Source organism: Rhinopithecus roxellana, chromosome 6 (genome assembly GCF_007565055.1).
Source record: "Rhinopithecus roxellana isolate Shanxi Qingling chromosome 6, ASM756505v1, whole genome shotgun sequence".
In the NCBI taxonomy this organism is placed as follows: Eukaryota; Metazoa; Chordata; class Mammalia; order Primates; family Cercopithecidae; genus Rhinopithecus; species Rhinopithecus roxellana.
The window spans coordinates 128,699,953-128,721,714 of NC_044554.1; the positions used below are offsets into that span (position 1 = coordinate 128,699,953).

Genomic DNA, 21,762 nt, shown 5'->3' on the forward strand with positions numbered 1-21,762 from the left:
CTGGTGGGGAGCCCCTAAGCCAATGGAAATGCTCGTTGCGGCAGCTGCCGGGTCCTGAGCGCTGGGAGGCGGTGCCGGGGGCGGGGTGCGGCTGGGGCGAATTAGTTGCCATTCGAGTGAGGAGTAGGTAGAAGCGGCGGCGGCGGCGGCGCGGACTCCGAGGAGTGCCAGCGCCTCGAGGCCCTTTCTCTCTACCCTGGTCCCCAGAAGCAGGGGTCCCGGCCCTCCCTGCAGCTGCCGGGTTCTCCCGTGCGTGCAGCCCAGCGAGGGCTGAGGAGAAGGCTGCGAGTGGCCCTCGGGGCTGCGTAATCCGGGCGGTTGCCCTGTCAGCGCGATGCCTGGAGCGGTGGCTTCGGCGGCGGCTCCAGGCTCCTTGCGGCCCCGGCCGTGACCGCCACGCCGAGCCCAGCCGGGCGGTTGGGGCCGTTGGACGTTGGTTTTCGGAGCCTTCCCATCCCCCCTCGCCGAGGCGGCGGGGGTGTGCGTTGGGGAGAGGGAGCCCTGAGACTCCTCCCCCACAGCGATACCCCTGCCCCTCCCCCTTACACACTCGCACGCACTATCGCGCCGGCTCCCACACGCTCGCGCGCCTCCCGCCCCGCGCCTCCGTGTCGGCCGGCGGCGTCCAGGGCCCGCAGAGCCACCATGTCCACTGCCTCCTCATCCTCCTCCAGTTCCTCTCAGACCCCTCATCCCCCGCCGCAGAGGATGAGGCGCAGCGCCGCGGGGTCCCCGCCCGCCGTCGCCGCAGCCGGGAGCGGGAACGGTGCGGGCGGCGGCGGCGTGGGCTGCGCCCCGGCTGCGGGATCCGGCCGGCTGCTGCAGCCCATCCGCGCCACGGTGCCCTACCAGCTCCTGCGGGGCAGCCAGCACAGTCCCACGCGCCCGCCCGCCGCCGCTGCTGCCGCCTCGCTGGGCAGCCTTCCGGGGCCCGGCGCGGCCCGCGGCCCCAGCCCGTCCAGCCCGACGCCGCCGCCGGCCGCAGCCCCGGCCGAGCAGGCGCCGCGGGCCAAGGGCCGCCCGAGACGGTCCCCAGAGAGCCACCGGAGGAGCAGCTCACCTGAGAGACGGAGCCCCGGCTCGCCCGTGTGCAGAGGTAGCGAGCCCAACCCTCCCGTCCTCCCGGGCTGCGTCTCCCCGACGGTGCCCTCCGTGGAAACTTCAGCCTCTTCGGGCTTCTCTTTGCTAGTGCATTATCGAAGGTGTGAAAGTGGCTTTGGGAATCTCACCCCCCTGCGGTCGCTGCGGGGCTTGGAGGAGCGAACTGAAAAGCAACTTTTATTTGACCCTCATGCCGCCCCTCAGATTTTCTCTTCCATCACTCGCCTGCTTCGAGAGGTTTTTCAGTTTAAGAGCTGGCTAGCTCATTCGTGTGTTTGCTGTTTGTAGCCGGGGAAAGAGGAGCTGGGCGAAACACTTAAACACGCACACAAACTCTTCAGCAGCGGATAAGGTGGTGGTTGTAATCTCTACAGTCTCTTTGTGCTTTCCTGCAAAGTTCCTAACGTGCCTATAACTACCGGGATAATTTTTTTATTTTTTAGAGGGATGGTGGCATTAGTTATGATGTAAGGATATCGGCTGGATGTAATGATATCTGCTAGAGGGGACAGTTTTGAATGTGCAATTGAAGTGTATACGGTTTTTTCCCTCAGTTCTCCCTCCCTCCCTCTCTCTCTCTCCCTCCCTCTTTCCCCTCCTCCACCCCCCTCTCCCTCTCTCCCTCTCTCTCTTCCCCTCCTCTTTATATATTCATGCATCAGAGCACTCCTGCACTGGAAACAGTTTATGCTCAACCGGAGATTTTCATGGTAAATTTCTGAAAACTTATTTGTGGAACGTGTTCGTTTTTTCCTTCCATTTTTAAGTACACTTAACAGTTTAGTTGAGCTGTTGAAGGATCTCAAGTTTCTTTTTTGTTAGGTGTCAAAGGTAATGGTGAGCTGGTGGATGCTGTGGGTTTCCCTTAGTGTTTTCTGTTTTGCTTTGGTTTTGTTTATGTCTAGGGACACAGTGCATGATCTAGTTGAGCCCTGGGGGAGAAAAGGAAGATTAGCCAAAACAGGGACTTAAAGCTCATAAGGGAGAGTGGAATAGCTAATATTATTAGATACCAGCCTAGAGCTACAGATGCTGCTGCTGCATTGTGGAGGGAACAGATCATGCTGGGTGGAAAAATCTCTGCTTGGAAGGGAAACACTGTCAAAGTCTGTACATTGTTTATGTGGTATGTGGAATTTTTTTTTTTAATGGAGTTTTCTTGAAGGTGTTAGAGTTGGAGAAAGTGGTTGTCTGCATTATGATACATTGCAGTCTTGGTGTTTTTGTTTTAATATTTCAGACCTGTAATTAGCATGTTGCTAACGCACTTGTTTTCTGACCACTTGATGTTGAACCAGTGTAGGATGTAGTGCAGTGGGATGAGTACATGAGCATCAAGAAATACATCCTGTAATCTGTATGCACTGGGAGGAATATGCTCCTCCACTCCTCCCCCAGGTCAAGCCAGCTGCTGCAGAAACTGACATCCTCCAGCAAATCCTGAATGAATGAATGAAAACAACGTGATCGCCCTAATAATGACCACAACTGAACACACATCTTTGGCTGTATTTTATAGAAAAGGCCACCATTTTCTAACAGATTAATGCCATATGCAACTCTTGCGCATTTTCTAGAACTGTATGAAATGAGAAATAACAGAATGAACAGAAAACAGTTACATAAATTTTTTAGTGATTTTGCTTCAACAGTGCACAAATTAAGTTTTGGGATTTTCTTGTAGGGACTAGGAGGCATAAAATAAGCATTGCAGATTGTGGGTCTTGTGGGTGTGAGTAAGAGAAGTTTCAGCAATTGCTGCAACAACATAATGGTCATCTAGTACCCTCCTCCCCTTTTGTATATAAACACTAACATCTTACAACAGATAATAGTACAACTTGTTTTTCTGCATCCTTCAAAAGGCTTAATTGCTTAGGAATTACATGCTCCATCATCAAGCAGTTTTAATGAAATTTGTGATCTGGCTTAAACTATTCTCTTTGTTGTAGTATGGCACATCCGAGTTTAATGCGATTTTAATGCAATCATGATGAAAACACTTTTCTGAGTCTGGTTGTGCAGCAGACAGATTTGCAATGTCAGAGAGCTTGTGTTGGGAATGCAAGGGCTTTCTTTGCTAGAGATGTTTTTCTACTGTTTTAAACACCAAGTGGTTTTGTTAGTTTTTTACATTGAAGTGATTTTTGAATGCGGGCTTCTGTACCCCCAGTTCCGTGATTATATTACTCCTATGTTACTTCTCCATGTCCCGCCTTTTACCCCCACTACCCAAATTAAAACTGTCCTACTAATCTATTCTGTTTCCTTAGCCATTTAAAATCCATGATCTGAACAGTTGATTTAATTTTTAGAATGATTGTCTTCTCACTTTCTTTTGAATGCTGTAAGGTTCTGACTTGAGTGGATTTTAGCCTCCACTGGTCAAGGCTCCTGCCGCTGCCACTGCTGCTGCAGACACTGACATCACTATACTGCATGAATGAAAAACAACAACGTGCTCCATTTCTTCCTCTGCTCTCCACCTCCTCCTTTTTCTGCACACTTCAGTGTATGTGGGGGTGTGTGTGTGCGCGCAAGAGGGTGTTAAAACTGCGTTTGAAACTACATTTTAAAACATTAAGTAGTTGATGGCTCAAGGGGTAGGTATATAGTAGAAAGGCATATTGTTTATGGAAAACTGCAAGTGCTGTGGGCATTTGGACTAAAGGTGACATAACTGAGCATTCAGTATTTCATGCATTTCATCTGGAGTGATGATTATAGGAGAAAATATGGAAGCTTAAAATTTTTTTATGATTCTTTTACCAAAAAATTATGAAACAACACAATTTCTAAATACATTATGTCATTATCTGCGTCTTAAGCATTCTTAATGTGAATATTTGTAGGGCTGAGGCTAGAGTAACAGAGAATTGATATCAGATTGTTTCACAAGGCTGAGGAAAAGCTGAATTCTATAAATAGGAATAGTCAATTTTAATATTATAATATTAATTTATACAACCCAGGAAAAATGGTAATTTCCTTTATTTTTGTAGCATAGTTTTAAATAATTTAAATGGTTACCATAATAGAAATACATAAATTGCCAAACACCTTGCTGTATATATAGAGGACATGGAGTTTTACAAATTGAAACTTTTGTTTGTGCTCATGGGTCATCCTCTTTTTGCTTGTTTTTTTTCTTTTGTATTTTTAAAACTTCAAGGTTTGTTATTTACATTCGTTTCTGTACTTTTGCCATTAGTAAAATGTCATCCTCCCTCTTGTTTGGTTCTGAAGGGTCTTGCAGTGGTGAATGACAGGCTGCTGAATGAATCCTCAGGCTCCCTGTGATGTGTTTGTAATAGATGTAAAATCATAAAGTATTATGCAAATAGTTATTTTTTTTGTAATGGTAATACATAAAGTCTACCTTTGAGATAAATAGAGCAACTCAAATGAGAAAAAGCAGGATGTTAATGTTAAAATTAATGATCTTTAAGCTAAAATCATTAGTAACAACCAAAAGAAAATATAATAAAGTTGCTTCTTTTTGAAACCTCACAGAGCAGAACCCGTGGATTTAAACATAGAACAAATATAGTTTTACTGTCCAAGATAGTAAGTAGGAAATGCAAATCTTTGTGTGTGTGTGTGTGTGTGTGTGTGTTTTGTAAAGATAGAGCATTAGGATGAATTATAAGTTCTAAAAGATGTAAAAACAGTCATATTTAGAGTACTCTGGATGGAGAATACAGCTTATTTTTAAGTGTACCAAATCTAATAAAAACATGGAAGAGCTTGTAATTTATATAACTCCTGTTATGAAAAATAGCATGTGTTGGTTCCTGATTTAACGTATCAGGTTTATTTAGGCCTAATACGCTACCAGATTGCTAACTCTAGAGTGAAATTTGATTAGACTTTTTCATGAACATCTTGAGAGCCACATTGTTTTATACATAAAGAAGTTATGATTCTATTCTAAGAGATAATACAAATACAATGTTAACCACATGTAATATGTTTGCCTGTGTTTTCAGTTTTTATCTTTTCCTTAAAGTTATCTTTTTAAGTCATTTTTATACTGTTCTCAGTGGAATACAAAACATTTTAATAACTTTTTCTCTTTTAAAAGAGATACTCAGATATTCTCTTTCTATAAAGTTTATTCTCAGGCTGATATTCTTGGAAATTAAGATCCTCCCTTTCCATTTTAAAATTAATTAATTTTCCTAGAGTGCTTATAGAAACTTGTTTCAAAGCTTTCTTCTACTAGAGTGAAAATACATTAACGTTTTAGCTTTTTCTAAAGAAACAGGTTTCACATACTGACTTTTGGGAAAGGTTTTCATTCTCAGAAAACTATACTAGAGAGCAGCAGTGTTCATTATTTACAGAACTAATTTTTTCCATCAATTATCTCATGGTGCCTAAAATTTGTAGATCAATGAGTGAATAGCAAAATAGATAAATGAATTTATAGTTATTTAATCAAAATCTGTCTTATGTTCAAAGATTATATTCCTCTCAAATAACTGTTATTCTAACTGTATTGAATATTGAATACCTAGCATGTGTAAATCACCTTAATCAGTTTTTAACTGTATGTAAAGTTCTGTGTGTATATATTGAACTGGAAATCATTTTATTAATTACAGTACTTTTTACTGAAGGACTGCATTGTACATTTCTGCAAGGACTTAATGCAAATTAGCATTTGTACTTTGGGGAAATGTTAAAGGATAATGGCATCCTTGTAATTTTTATTTTACTTGTGATAAGTCAGACTACATGTGAATAAGAAAATAAAGGAGTAACTGGGCTCCACAGCAGTGAATAGAATGGAAATAAATGACAGTGTTCAACAAATGGCTAGTCGGAGAGGGTTTTCCTTAGTCTGAAATTTTTAAAAATTCTAGAAGTCTGTTTTATTAAAACGTTCACAGGTAGTTAATAATCCGCTAAAGAGTATATTCTAATGACTTAGTTCTTCTTAATTTTAGTTTGGTCTTTTCTCCAGAACTTAACATTTCCAGACACCACCAAGATAGACTTTTTGGCAGCCCTTGTCCTAGTCTGTGTCTGACACTGTTTTTTGTCTTCAGTATATAATTTATTCTTTTATTAAGTGTCTGAGAAGCTAAATCACTGACACTCTTTTTGTGCTACATACTGTTTAATTATTTTAACAAGAGGTTGAATTTATGTAACTTCTGGTCTCTGCCAAAAGTAAGTGGAGGAAAGAGAATACAAGTACTCATATATTGATATAGAAAGCCTAGGGAACTGATGGAAGAGCAGATACTACCTGTGTTTCCCGCTACTCTTCATCTGGACCCTTGAAAGTGACCATAAGTTGACTCATCATGTAGCTATTCTGGAAGAATTTTTGTGCTTATTCTGAAGAACAAATTATAATGGATTAGCAATAATTCTGAAAAGTCTAAGGATTTTACTTATATTATGAACAAATTGTGGAAAAGTGTTTCACTGTAGCATGAACAAACATGGCAGATACCTTTAAGCAGTGTTGTTTATTCCAAGTGAATGTTACTGAGGCACATTCCAAGAGGCAAGTTCATGAGTACCTCAGTGACTTCACCTATACTATGCTGTGTCTCTAGTTGTAGGTAGGAAGGAAGAAAACATGTATTTGTGTGCTAACTATATACTAAGCAATGTGTACTTTGATTCAGCAAGGATTTAGGATGTGGATCTTCTCATTCCAGATCCAGTGTTCATTCCATAAAACTATCCTGTTGCTCCTAACTAAAAAAGACTCTGATGTTGATGATCAGCTGTGATTTCTGAGCTAAAAGAGTGACAAAGGAATTGGTTTTCTTTTGTTTCCATGGCACTATTATGCTGTGCTGGGATGTGATCTGACATTTTCAGAATGTCTAAAAATGTGAGACCTACTTTGTTGAATGTAACTAAAATAAAATATAGATGGATTGGCCATTTTTCTCCATTTCTTTCTTGCATAAAGAGAGAGAGGCAGAGAGAATGTGTGTGTGTGAGAGAGAAATTCTTGTTCCTGAGAGAGACAGACAGAGAGAGAAATTCTTGATTCTGGAGATAGGAACATGATTGTATCTGGCCTTTCTTACATGTAATCAGAATCTGTACTGTCCTCGAATCACTTTATAGTGAATATAAGTGCTTTTCTCCCCTTTTCTCTCTTCATAAATGTTAAAAGTTAATTACATATGGTGCTAAACTGATGAAGACTTCAGGATTCACTAAACAGAGACTGGTCTCAGGTGATTGTCCCAGCAACTGGCACTAGGTTGATTCAGCCCTCCCAAAAGACAGCAGGCTTCCAAGAGCCTGTAATTTGTGGGTTGAACTGTGTACATATATAACTTAATGAAGTTCACCGTAGTACACCTTAATGATGTCTCACCAAAAATAATGATGATTTAAAGAAGCTAGTGGGCCAGGCGCAGTGTCTTACGCCTGTAATCCCAGCACTTTGGGAGGCTGTGGTGGGCAGATCACTTGAGGTCAGGAGTTTGAGACCAGCCTGGCCAACATGGTGAAACCCTGTCTCTACTAAAAATACAGAAATTAACTGGGCATGGTGGTGCACCCCTATAATCCCAGCTACTTGGGAGGCTGAGACACGAAAGCCGCTTGAACCTGGGAAGTGGAGGTTGCAGTGAGCCAAGATCACGCCATTGTACTCCAGCTTGGGCAACAGGAGCGAAACTCTCTCTCAAAAAAAAAAAAAAAAAAAAAAAAAGAAACGAAATGAAACTGGTAACCCATGGTTGTGTGGCAAGGTCAGTGTCCAAAATTGTCTACCAGGTTTTTAGAATTGTTAAGAAATCCTGCTGGGCATGGTGGTTCACACCTGTAATCCCAGCACTTTGGGAAGCTGAGGCAGGCAGATGGCTTGAGTTCAGGATTTCAAGACCAACCTGAGCAACATAACAAGACCTTGCCTCTACACTAAATACAAAAATTAGCCTGGGCATGGTGGCACACTCCTGTAGTCCAGCTACTCAGGAGGCTGAGACAGGAGGATATCTTGAGCCCAGGAGGCAGAGGTTACAGTGAGCTGAAATCACCCCACTGCACTCCAGCCTGGGTGCTAGAATGGGGTGCTGTCTCAAAAAAAAAAAAAGTTAAGAAATCCACCAACCATCTAGATGTGTTTCGTAATGAAAAGGCAAAAACTGCTACAACTTCCTGTCTAGTGTTACTGAAGATCAAATACTTATTAACTACTGACAGTAATAATTCCTTATTTATTCTGTATGACCATAAAGAAAACTTTTGTGAATAGTTCCATGTAGCTAATTTTAACTTTTACATTACTAAAAAATTAACTTTCTGATGAAACATTTTCTAACATTATTACACACTTGGTTGTTAAGCACAGTGAACAAGATATAAAGGAACTCCTTGTGGCTTGATTAGCTTCATTAATAACTATTATTGATAACTTATATACATAAAAATGATTACTATAGATGATACTGAGAATAAGACTGAGTGAGTATTGACTGACTAGAGTTGCACTATAACTGATTCTATAAATTTGCTTTTGGGATTATTTGCTGTTTTTCTGATGAAGGTGGAGCAAAGCATGTTTGACTGGACTAGTCCTTGATGGTATAACCTGGCTGTTTTCTCTAGAACTAATTATCAAATGAAAGACCAGAGCAATTATTTTCCAAATGGTTCCATAGATATGTCTTAGACACATAAATGTATCCTGAGAAATACTAGATTTGGAGTCAAGAAACTTGAGTTATCTTTTCAGTTTTGACATTTGACTTATGATAAGCCACTAACTGCATCTTATTTTCTGTGTCTTTAAAATGAAGGGAATAGGCTTTTTAAGATTTTGGTTGGGTAGGGAAAAGATTCTGCTATTGAAAAGAAAAAGTTTATTAGGCTAGATGATTCTTAAAGTTTTTATTTATTGAGCTTTTATGCCAACTACTAATCTTTGGTAGAATCCAATATAAGGTACTTTTATTAACCTCTTTTCACAGATGAGGAAACGAGGTCCTGGGAAGTTAAGTAATTTGCCCAAGATCAGGCAGCATGCACAGGGCTCTTGTAATGCTCTAAGTCCTGACTTCAAGATAGCTGAAAGTTGTTGTTGGAACCCAGTTAGTTATGGGGCAGGAAAGTATGCACAATGTATTATCCCACTGCTTATACAGTTAAGTCATAGAAAGGCTAAATATAGCTTTGGGGCGGTGAAGGAAGAAGAGAAAGCTAAATGGAACTAGACCCTAGTGTGCATGGAACTTAAAATAGCTGCAAGTATCCCCAGTAAGTATGCCATCATTGCGCCTTCCCTTTGGTCCCTAAAGGACCTATCACTTTGTTTAGACAGAATTTAGCATTTGATTTTTAAAAACTTCCATTCACTTGACATTTCAAAATCTGAGTAGAATAAGGTCTCTTTTTTGTATATTCATATTTGGCAGTGTAAACTTTTAAAAATCTGCCCATTTATAATGTAGTATATGGCTACTTTCAGGCCCATCATTATGATTCTCTACATTTATCATCCTTTGATATTTTAGCAACTTTCAACATAGTATCTTTTTATACAACACTGTCATGGCAAAGCAAGGCACACTACGTTAAAAAATTTTGTTTATATCTACTTGGCTGTTTCACTTCTTTTAGGTTTGTTGATATAATACAGAAAAGAAATTTTAATCCCTATTTTCATAATTTCTTCCAGGGTGTTTTGGCATTTTTTTCAATGTCATTTGTGCTTTCTGTAAGTTCTGCATAGTAGTAATGTGGAAATGATTTTCTTTTATAAGTAACATTAGAAATTGTATTTGTTGTTAGGAGATTAAAAGTATTATATACAGTCTTTGTGATGGATAAAGTTTCTCATAACATTTCTTCTGTAATTACATTTACTTTTCTAGTTAAATATATCAGTTATACATTGAATTAGTGAAGTGTAATGCTGGTATCTTAGAAGATAATAAAAACAGGACTCAGTGGCTCAGGGTTACATCAAGTCTAGCCATATGGAAACTTTACTATTCCTTATACAAACTTGTGAAGTGATCTTTCCATGAAGGTACAAAAATACCATAGTAAAATATAGATTGGTTTATATATTAGCTCATTATAAACAAAATATATTTATAATATCTTTTGAAGTTCTGTAAGTGCAATTTTATTTCTTCTAAAGTATTCTTGGAGTTACTCTGACACATTGCCCCTAAAAGACTCCATCAACTGTCCTCTTTCAGCTTTAAGTCAGATCACTTAAGTATCTAGGACTTAACTAAACTGGTGTTGGCAAACATTGCTAAATGCAGTTTCATTAGTATTGCAAAAGTGAGGATTTAGACTGTGCTCAGAAATTAGATTCTTGAAAAAAGCTACAGTATTCTGCAATATTTTGATCATATAGTTTAAAAAGTATATATTAAAGGTCTATTAATACTTTACATGCCAGAGTGACCTCTTCTTTAAAAAAAGAAAGAAACGCATTCAGGGAATTGCGTTTGCTCACTTTTTATCTTTTTGGGTAACAAAGAGTGGGTCAAATTCTTAGCTGATTTTCCTTGTTCAGAAATATACTATTATCCTTGTTCAGAAATATACTATTCTCACTGAGCTTTCGATTTTATATATGAATTATTTATTTCTAAGTTAGCTTGAGCTTTTTCTGGTGTTCTGTTTTGAAGTTGCCACTCTGTTTATTTGTATTTTTCTTTCATTAGATGAAGCTTAAAATATTAATCGTTTCATTCTATGGTTTCCATAACATGCTTAGATCTAATGTATCTCGCTGCCTGTACATGTTATAATATTATACTATAGTTTAGCCTTGGTGCATGTCACTGGCCCTTTCTTTCTCTGCACACATATACATTAGTGCAGAAGTCTGAACTGTATTGTTGGATGTGGCTTCTTGTGTAGTAATGTAGTAATATGTAGTAATAATGTTGTGTAGTAATCTTGGGCAGTGATGCCTTGTGAGGCTGTTGAGATAAGGAGGACTTGACTTTGGCTAAATATCTGCTATTGCTGAGCTAGAATGGGAAGTGACAAACTTTTCATATGTTGTATCACCGTTTACCTGAAACCTTGGTTGTTGAATGCACAGTGACCCATTTTTCTTTCTTTTCTTCTTTCTTTTTCTTTCTGTCTTTCTTTCTGGCAGTGTCTCTCTGTGTTGCCCAGGCTGGAGCACAGTGGCACGATCTTGGCTCACTGCAACCTCTGCCTCCTGGGTTCAAGTGATTCTCCTGCCTCAGCCTCCCAAATAGCTGGAACCACAAGAGTGTGCTACCACACCTGGCTAATTTTTTGGTATTTTTAGTAGAGATGGGCTTTCGAACTCCTGGCCTCAAGTGATCCGCCTGCCTCGGCCTCTCAAAATGCTGGGATTACAGGTGTGAGCCACTGGGTCTGGCCCTATTTTTCTTTCTTATAATCAGACTTTACCTATCTTCAGTTTCTATAGACTTTTTGTTTTTGTCTTAAAGAAATATTAGCAACCTCCCCAGGGTTTATAGCCGAGGAGGAGTGGGTGCCATGGTGGTTCTACCGGAGACTACTTTGGGCAATGTGGTTGTTGATTTGTACACTGAGCAGCAGCCTTGCAACTGTGAACTTTTTGAGAGCAGGTACCACGGTTTAAGGACATTTGCGATGGCAGTGCCAAGCATCTAGAAGGTACTCGCCTGCTTTAATTTCTTGAGATTGTACAAAATAAAATATTACAATTATTGCCTTATTCACAGTGTACAACGGGATTTTATCATACAAACTGTTGATCCTATAGGGACTGGTCACGGAGGAGAGTTTATTTTTGGCCAATTGTATGGTGATCAAGCAAGCTTTTTTGAGACAGAAAACGTCCCAAGAGTTAAACACAAGAGGAAAGGCACAATGTCCTTGGTGAATAATGGCAGTGATCAACATGGATCTCAGTTTCTCATCACTACAGGAGAAAATCTAGATTACCTTGATGGTACCATACAGTATTTGGTGAGGTGACAGAAGGCATTGACATAATTAAGAAAATTAATGAGACCTTTGTTGACAAGGACTTTGTACCATATCAGGATATCAGGATAAATTATACAGTGATTTTAGATGATCCATTTTGATGCCACTCCTCATTTACTAATTCCTGATCTATCACTAGAACCTACAAGGGAACAATTAAAGAGTGGTAGAATTGATGCAAATGAAGAAATTGATCATTTCAAAGAAAGGTCAGCTGAAGAAGTAGAAGAAATAAAGGCAGAAAAAGAAGCTAAAACTCAGGCTTTACTTTTAGAATGGCAGGAGACCTACCTGATGCAGATATTAAACCTCCAGAAAAATCTGCTGTGTTTGTAAATTGAATCCAGTGACTACAGATGAGGATCTGGATATAATACTCTCTAGATTTGGGCCAATAAGAAGTTAAGAAGTTATCTGGGACTGGAAGACAGGAGAAACCGTCTGTTATGCTTTTCTTTTTCTTTCTTTCTGTCTTGTCTTGTCTTTTTCTTTTCTTCTCTTTTTTCTTTCTTTTGAGATGGAGTCTCACTCTGTTGCCTAAGCTGGAGTGCAATGGCGTGATCTTGGCTCACTGCAGCCTCTACCTCCTGGGTTCAAGTGATTCTCCCCACCTAGCCTCCCAAGTAGCTGGGACTACAGGCATGCACCACCACACCGGGCTAATTTTTGTATTTTTAGTAGAAACAGGGTTTTGCCATGTTGGCCAGGCTGGTCTTGAACTCCTGACCTCAGGTGATTCACCTGCCTCGGCCTCCCAAAGTGCTGGGATTACAGATGTATGCTTTTATTGAATTTGAAAAGGAAGAAGACTGTGAGAAAGCCTTCTTAAAAATGGACAGTGTACTTATAGATGACAGAAGAAAACATGGATTTTAGCCAGTCTGCTACAAAGGTTAAATGGAAGGAAAAGGTGGGAAATACAACAAGAGTGATTTAAAGGAGTTAAAAGGAGCAGGATAAACCATCTAATTTGGTTCTGAAAGATAAAGCCCAAACAGGAGGCAAAATATGCTGTTGTACTAGATGAGCAGGCAGAAGACTCAAAGTCAAGTCACTCACACACAAGGAAAAAACACAAGAAGAAAACCCATCACTGCTCTGAAGAAAAAGAAGATGAAGACTGCATACCTATCAAAAATACTAATCCAGATAATTATAGAGAAAGTTTGGAGTTTGGTCACTATGAAGAAGAAGAAAGCTGTTGGGAGAAATGAAAGAGTAAAAAGAGAGACTGAACTCAGAACCAAAGTCGCAGCTGATCTTGAGAGAGGAATGGCCATTATAGTAATAGTCACAAATCCAAATACCAGACATCTTTACGAAAGAGAAAGGAGTAAAAAGAGACTGAGGCAGAAATCCAAAGAAATCCAAAGATAAAAAAAATCTAAGTACAGATGAAAGATGAAGAGGCAGAATTGAGTGGCCAACATATTCACCCTTGTCTAACTTAGAGTGCCAGGAAAGCAGATGTTCAGATTTTGTGTCAAAGCTTGTTATTTTTTTCATACTGGGATTATCGCCCTTTAGATTATTAATACTGATTATATAGGGCACTGAAAGAACTCAGCGTTTTCTTTGTATACTTTTTTACGATAATTTTATTGTTATACATAAATGGTAGTCTTCATTTTTGAAGTCTTTCACATTTTTACTGTTTTTTTTTTTTAAATGAAGTATTGTATACTGCCAAAATACATAGACATGTACTTATAAGGAAAAGGGATAATAAATATGAATATCTGTGTACTCATCAGCCAGCTTAAGATCTAGAATATTGCCTACACTTTAGACGTCCCATAAGAACCCTGTCCCTCTCAAGTAATTATTTGGAAATTTGTGTTGGTCATTTGCTTTGTACATAGGTATCTCTAAATGAAATGTTAATTTTGTATGTTTCTCAGTTTTGTATAGATGGCATAATGTTTACTTTTGTGGCTTTCATTTTTATTGCTGTATAGTATTACATGAATGCTTCTGTTGATGGACATTTGAGTTTTATTTATTTTTGTTTTTGCTGTTGAAACAATGCTGCTGTGAACATTGTCTATGTAGGAGTTACAGTGCCTGATCATGTGCTATGAGTATCTTCATTTGTATAAAATAATGTCAAATTATAAAAAATATTAGACTTATAGCCTTTAATTACTATTCAGGTGTGTTAGCTAATCTTTAGGACACTTGCCCAGTTGTACTTTGTATTAAACGTGTGGTCAAAAAATAATGTGTTTATGCAGATATTCCTGTTCAATGAAATACATGTTGTAGTTAACTTCTTGGTAAAGGAAACAATGTTAAATGAATCATATTTTGTGACTTTTCTTTTTTATGGACATATGGAACACTGAAGAAAATCTTATGGCCTCTGACTATAATGATGTCAGAAACCATATAAAATTGTATGTAGGAATTTTAGGAAATAGGGAGGTTTAGGAAAAGTAATGAAATTAATTAAAATTAATACTTGTTAATCTTAAAATATTCTTTTTTGTTAATTTTTAAAATACTTTATTGCTATAAAATGCTAACAATCGTTTAAACCTTCAGTGAATTGTAATCTTTTTTTTAATTATACTTTATGTTCTAGGGTACATGTGCACAGTGTGCAGGTTTGTTACATATGTGTACATGTGCCATGTTGGTGTACTGTACCCATTAACTCATCATTTACATTAGGTATATCTCCTAATGCTATCCCTCCCCACTCCCTCCACCCCACGACAGACCCTGGTGTGTGATGTTCCCCTTCCTGTGTCCAAATGTTCTCATTGTTCAATTCCCACCTAGGAGTGAGAACATGTGGTGTTTGGTTTTCTGTCCTTGTGATAGTTTGCTGAGAATGATGGTTTCCAGCTGCATCCATGTCCCTACAAAGGACATGAACTCATCCTATTTATGACTGCATAGTATTCCATGGTGTATATGTGCCACATTTTCTTAATCCAGTCTATCATTGATGGACATTTGGGTTGGTTCCGAGTCTTTGCTATTGGAAATAGTGCCGCAGTAAACATACGTGTGCATGTGTCTTTATAGCAGCATGATTTATAATCCTTTGGGTATATCCCCAGTAATGGGATGGGCTGGGTCAAATGATATTTCTAGTTCTAGATCCTTGAGGAATCGCCACACTGTCTTCCACAATGATTGAACTAGTTTACAGTCCCACCAACAGTGTAAAAATGTTTCTATTTCTCCACATCCTCTCCAGCACCTATGGTTTCTTGACTTTTTAATGATTGCCATTCTAACTGGTGTGAGATGGTATGTCATTGTGGTTTTGATTTGCATTTCTCTGATGGCCATTGATGAGCATTTTTTCATGTGTCTGTTGGCTGCATAAATGTCTTCTTTTGAGAAGTGTCTGTTCATATCCTTTGCCCCCTTTTTGATGGGGATGTTTGTTTTTTCTTGTAAATTTGTTTGAGTTCTTTATAGGTTCTGGATATTAGCCCTTTGTCAGATGAGTAGGTAGCAAAAATTTTCTCCCATTGTGTAGGTTGCCTCTTCACTCTGATGGTAACTTCTTTTGCTGTGCAGAAGCTCTTTAGTTTAATTAGATCCCATTTGTCAATTTTGGCTTTTGTTGCCATTGCTTTTGGTGTTTTAGATATGAAGTCCTTGCCCATGCCTATGTGCTGAATGGTATTGCTTAGGTTTTCTTCTAGGGTTTTTATGAGTCTCTAATTCATCTTGAATTAATTTTTGTATAAGGTGTGAGGAAGGGATCCAGTTTTAGCTTTCTACATATGGCTAGCCAGTTTTTCCAGCACCATTTATTAAATAGGAAATCCTTCACCCATTTCTTGTTTTTGTCAGGTGTGTCAAAGATCAGATGGTTGTAGATGTGTGGTATTATTTCTGAGGACTCTGTTCTGTTCCATTGGTCTATATCTCTGTTTTGGTACCAGTACCATGCTGTTTTGGTTACTGTAGCCTTGTAGTATTGTTTGAAGTCAGGTAGTGTGATGCCTCCAGCTTTATTCTTTTTGCTTATGATTGTCTTGGCTATACAGGCTCTGTTTTGGTTCTATATGAAATTTAAAGTAGTTTTTTCTAATTCTGTGAAGACAGTCAATGGTAGCTTGATGGGGATAGCATTGAATCTATACATTACTTTGGGCAGTATGGCCATTTTCATGATACTGATTCTTCCTATATATGAGCATGGAATGGTTTTCCATTTGTTTGTGTCCTCTTTTATTTCCTTGAGCAGTGGTTTGTAGTTATCCTTGAAGAGGTCTTTGATGTCCCTTGTAAGTCGGTTTCCTAGATATTTTATTCTCTTTCTAGCAGTTGTGAATGGGAGTTCACTCATGAGTTGGCTCTCTGTCAATTATTTGTTTATAGGAATGCTTGTGATTTTTGCACATTGATTTTGTATCCTGAGACTTTGCTGAAGTTGCATATCAGCTTAAGGAGATTTTGGGCTGAGACGATGGGGTTTTCTAAATATACAATCATGTCATCTGCAAACAGGAACAATTTGGCTTCCTCTTTTCCTAATTGAATACCCTGTATTTCTTTCCCCTGCCTGATTGCCCTGGCCAGAACTTCCAACACTATGTCGAATAGGAGTCGTGAGAGACGGCATCCTGTCTTGTGCCAGTTTTCAAGGGGAATGCTTCCAGTTGTTGCCCATTCAGTATAATATTGGCTGTCAGTTTGTCATAAATAGCTCTTAGTATTTTGAGATACATCCCATCAATACCAAATTCATTGAGAGTTTTTAGCATGAAGGGCTGTTGAATTTTGTCAAAGGCCTTTTCTGCATGTATTAAGATAATCATGTGGTTTTTGTCTTTGGTTCTGTTTATATGCTGGATTACATTTATTGATTTGCATATGTTGAACCAGCCTTGCATCCCAGGAATGAAACCCACTTGATCATGGTGGAAAAGCTTTTTGATGTGCTGCTGGATTCGGTTTGCCAGTATTTTATTGAGGATTTTTGCATCGATGTTCATCAGGGATATTGGTCTAAAATTCTCTTTTTTTGTTGTTTCTCTGCCAGGCTTTGATATCATGGTGATGCTGGCCTCATAAAATGAGTTAGGGAGGATTCCCTCTTTTTCTATTGATTGGAATAGTTTCAGAAGGAATGGTACCAGCTCCTCCTTGTACCTCTGGTAGAATTCGGCTGTGAATCCGTCTGGTCCTGGACTTTTCTGGTTGGTAGGCCATTAATTATTGCCACAATTTCAGAGCCTGTTATTGGTCTGTTCAGGGATTCAACTTCTTCCTGGTTTAGTCTTGGGAAGGTGTACGTGTCCAGGAATTTATCCATTTCTTCTAGATTTTCTAGTTTATTTGCATAGAGGTGTTTATAGTATTCTCTGATGGTAGTTTGTATTTCTGTGGGATTGGTGGTGATATCCCCTTTATCATTTTTTATTGCATCTATTTGATTCTTCTCTCTTTTCTTCTTAGTCTTGCTAGCAGTCTTTATCAATTTTGTTGATCTTGTCAAAAAACCAGCTCCTGGTTTCATTGATTTTTTGAAGGGTTTTTTGTGTCTATGATCTCCTTCAGTTCTGCTCTGATCTTAGTTATTTCTTGCCTTCTGCTAGCTTTTGAACGTGTTTGCTCTTGCTTCTCTAGTTCTTTTAATTGTGATGTTAGGGTGTCAATTTTAGATCTTTCCTACTTTCTTTTGTGGGCCTTTAGTGCTACAAATTTCCCTCTACACACTGCTTTAAATGTGTCCCAGAGATTCTGGTATGTTGTGTCTTTGCTCTCATTGGTTTCAAAGAACATCTTTATTTCTGCCTTCATTTCGTTATGTACCCAGTAGTCATTCAGGAGCAGGTTGTTCAGTTTCCATGTAGCTGAGCAGTTGTGAGTGAGTTTCTTAATCCTAAGTTGTAGTTTGATTGCACTGTGTCTGAGAGACAGTTAGTTATAATTTCTGTTCTTTTACATTTGCTGAGGAGTGCTTTACTTCCAACTATGTGGTCAATTTTGGAATAAGTACAGTGTGGTGCTGAGAAGAATGTATATTCTGTTGATTTGGGGTGGAGAATTCTGTAGATATCTGTAAGGTCTACTTGGTGCAGAGTTGAGTTCAATTCCTGGATATCCTTGTTAACTTTCTGTCTCATTCATCTGTCTAATGTTGACAGTGGGGTGTTAAAGTCTCCCATTATTATTGTGTAGGAGTCTAAGTCTCTTTGTAAGTCTCTAAGGACTTACCAATAATTTTAAAATATTATTCTATTATTGAATTAAGTGCCTCAAAATATAAAATATATAGTGCAGTAGCTGAATCTCTGATTGTTTGACCCCCTGTATTATTCCATAGTTAATGTAATGATTCTGGAGGCTTTAATAGTTTAATTATGATTTTTCATTTATCTTAATGTTCCTATAATTCTGTATTCAAGGTAATTTTGGTGCATATCTGTGCTTCACCAAATAATACCATGTCATTTTTAGTATTCTAGTATCTACCATGGTTTCTGGTGTTTAGAAAGCCAGCCTTGCAGTGAATATTTGTTAAATCCTTACATAGGGTTTATATAGAGATTTCTGTTTAGCTATATATGTTCACATCAGTGATTTGAACCCAGCTACATGAACAATGATTGTCAGGGCATGCAAGTCCTGTGAATATCTGACAGAGGTTAAAATTAATAGAGTATATTTGTGTTGTCCATTTTGTAAACATGCCTAATAATTTAGGTAACTGATGGTTTTTGTGTTCATTTAAGGCCTGTTATTCAGTGATGGTGGTGGAAAAACACTGATTTAGACTTTCACACAAAATAGAAGGAGCTGGGTGCTCTTGCTGGTAGAGATAGGTAGGATAAAGATGGGTGATGTCAGCATAGTCCTCATTGTAAAAGATAGAAGATAGTTTTCCACAGAGTGAGTTTCTAAGTGACATTTTAAGTTCTATTAAGTGAATTTTGATTTAGTGAGGCTCCATGGAATCAGCTTCTGAATTTTTGTTTGTTTCTTTGAGACAGGGTTTCACTTACCCAGGCTGATGGCGGTGGTGCAGTCATGGCTCACTGCAGCCTCAGCCTCCTGGGCTCCAGCCGTCCTCCCATTTTAGCCTCCTGAGTATCCGGGACCACAGGCGTGTACCACTACGCCTGGCTAATTTTTTAGTGTTTGTAGAGATGGGTCTCCCTATGTTGCCCAGACTGGTCTTGAACTCCTGGGCTCAAGGAATCCTCTCACCTTGGGCTTCCTAACTGCTGGTAATAGAGAGCCACCACTGCTGACCCTGAGTCTGTTATACTTAGAGAAACTAAACCATCCATGCCCAAAATTTGGTGGGCTCTTCAAATTAAAAATTCTGATGTTTTTGTAGTCCCTCCTAAAGACTGTGGTAATACTGAGCTCCAAGTAAGGAGAATGTGAATTATATATTAATTTGAACTTCACCGTAATGTCAAAACTTTAAACTGTAAAGCAGATTTTGAGGTGGTTATTTGCTCTACACAGTATCTAACTTATGTGCAAGTAAAATGATCCAATTTACAAAATGTTATTTATACAAACTTTTTAGGAAGTCAGTTATACAAGGTTGAGGTTCATCTGAGGTTGTAAAAACATATTAACTGAATAGTGTAATTTCTCGTTGCTGAATAAAATGTTCTACTGAAATTTAGCAAAATTAATATCCTAAGAAGCTATTATAAACGAACATGAATACATCTTTTCCGTTCCCTTTCTAGTCTTGAGTTTTACAATTCTGAGGAATGTGGTATTCAAATAACCCCTAAAAGGGAAATAACTCATATATACTAATGATTTTCTCACATTTCTCTGAAAAGATATGCTTATATTGGATAAATATTCCAAGACTTTTTCTGGAATATTTTGTCCTTATTTAAAAAAAGTATTACTTCATTTATAATTCCCTAGGAAATTATTCCTAACCAGCTTCATATTTCTCTCCTTCTTCCAAGAAAAACTTTGACAAAACATTCTACTCTTGTCACTGTCAAGGGGACAGAGCAATAAGCATAATTAGACTCCAAATATGATTAATGCTGTAGATTATGATTTTATGTATAATTGTATATTTCTACAGGCTGATTTTAATTTATTGTTTCTGTGTATACTTAAGGACCAAGAGAAATGGTGTATGTATGTGTATGAGAGATACAGAGAGGGAAGGAAGGAGAGGGAGAAAGAGAAAGAGAGCAATAGCATGCGCACCCTAAAGTTCACATTCCTTTTTCAGCAATCACTGGATAATCCCTGGCTCCTGACATTTTCTCCATACAGAGTAGCGGTTCATTATCACCTTTGCATGATACTTTAGGTAATTTTAATATACTGAGGGTTAGTGACTTAGGATTTGCTCACTTTGTATAAGATAAAACCAATGACAGGCACACATTTACCTTTGTAACAAACCTGCACGTCCTTCCTGCACATCTATCCCGAAACTTTGAATTTAAAAAAACCAGTGAACACCCAACTAGACATATTCCTGAATGTCTTCCTTGTGATTTAGGGGAAGTTTACTATTTATAGTGTTATATTTCCTTCCTGGAAGCATTTCTTCAATGCTGAACACTGACTAAACTGTTTACCTCAGAGTTATTTGGTAAGATATAAGTTTGTTGTGTGTGGGTTTGAAGAAAAATAAATCAGTTTAGATGTAAATCCTTTCTTCTGAATCATTTAATATAATTTTAGAATGGCAATCCTGTTATCTGCAGTTTAATTTTCTTAACAAATGCATCATAATTTTCTCTGCTGGAGTTGGCTTTGTAATTTTTGAGTGGAAGATTATGTTGGTATTTAAATTCAAACTTGAAACAAGCATTGAAAAGTGTAATTACTGCATTTCTATTGGCTGGAAATGGGTATTTTTATAATTGGTACCTCTGTATGGCAAGTAAAAACAGACATGATCCTTACACATTCTAAAAGTTTACAAATCTGAATTTTTTAAAGTATCATTATAACTGTCTTTAGATGTTTTGCTCATGGTTTTTATCTTCTTCTTGATCCTGTTACCATCTGCATAAAAAGTTTTAAAGTGTATTCAACCTATTTTTCACAAAACAGAATATATCATATCCTCTTAGTACAGGAATTCGTATTCAATTTACATGCTTTGAAAAAGTGACCTAGTGTGGCTGGGCGCAGTGGCTCACGCCTGTAATCCTAGCACTTTGGGAGGCTGAGACGGGCGTATCACGAGGTCAGAAGATCAAGACCATCATGGCTAACACGGTGAAACCCTGTCTCTACTGAAAACACAAAAAATTAGCCGGTGGGGTGGCGGGCACCTGTAGTCCCAGCTACTTGGGACGCTGAGGCAGGAGAATGGCATGAACCTGGGAGGCGGAGCTTGCAGTGAGCCGAGATCACACCACTACACTCCAGCCTGGGTGACAGTGCAAGACTCCGTCTCAAAAAAAGGAAAAAAGAAAAAGTGACCTAGTGTATTTTTCTGTGTTACTGAGAAACTAGTAAAATTCAACAGATTTTAATTGCAAGTTTGAGTCATGTGTTTTAAAGATTCATATGTAATAAGATATGATTAGAAGCATAGTTATCAAGATAAGAGTATTGAATGACTTAAATTTACACTCAGAGACTTGGTACAGAAATGGAGTTGGTTTCTTCTTTTGTTGGCACGATGGAACACAGCCTTTATGGTTAAGAGATATTCAGACCTAGAATGTCATTGGATTGAGTTCTTACTTCCTACTAGCATAATCTTTGACTTTT

The 21,762-nt window shown here is 38.6% G+C and overlaps 1 protein-coding gene and 1 pseudogene across 3 annotated transcripts in view; both read left to right on the forward strand.

Annotated features, from left to right (window-relative positions):
* Positions 1 to 55: 55 nt before the first annotated feature.
* Positions 56 to 21,762, forward strand: part of GLCCI1 (glucocorticoid induced 1) — a 134,014-nt gene continuing 112,307 nt past the window's right edge. For all 3 annotated transcript variants that reach the window (XM_010353066.2, XM_030932059.1, XM_030932060.1), the window contains exon 1: positions 56 to 1,096. In XM_010353066.2, the coding sequence (XP_010351368.2) occupies positions 646 to 1,096 (451 nt within the window). In that variant the 5' untranslated portion in view covers positions 56 to 645. The remainder of the gene's footprint in view (positions 1,097 to 21,762) is intronic.
* On the forward strand, positions 11,458 to 13,736 carry LOC115898212 (annotated as a pseudogene).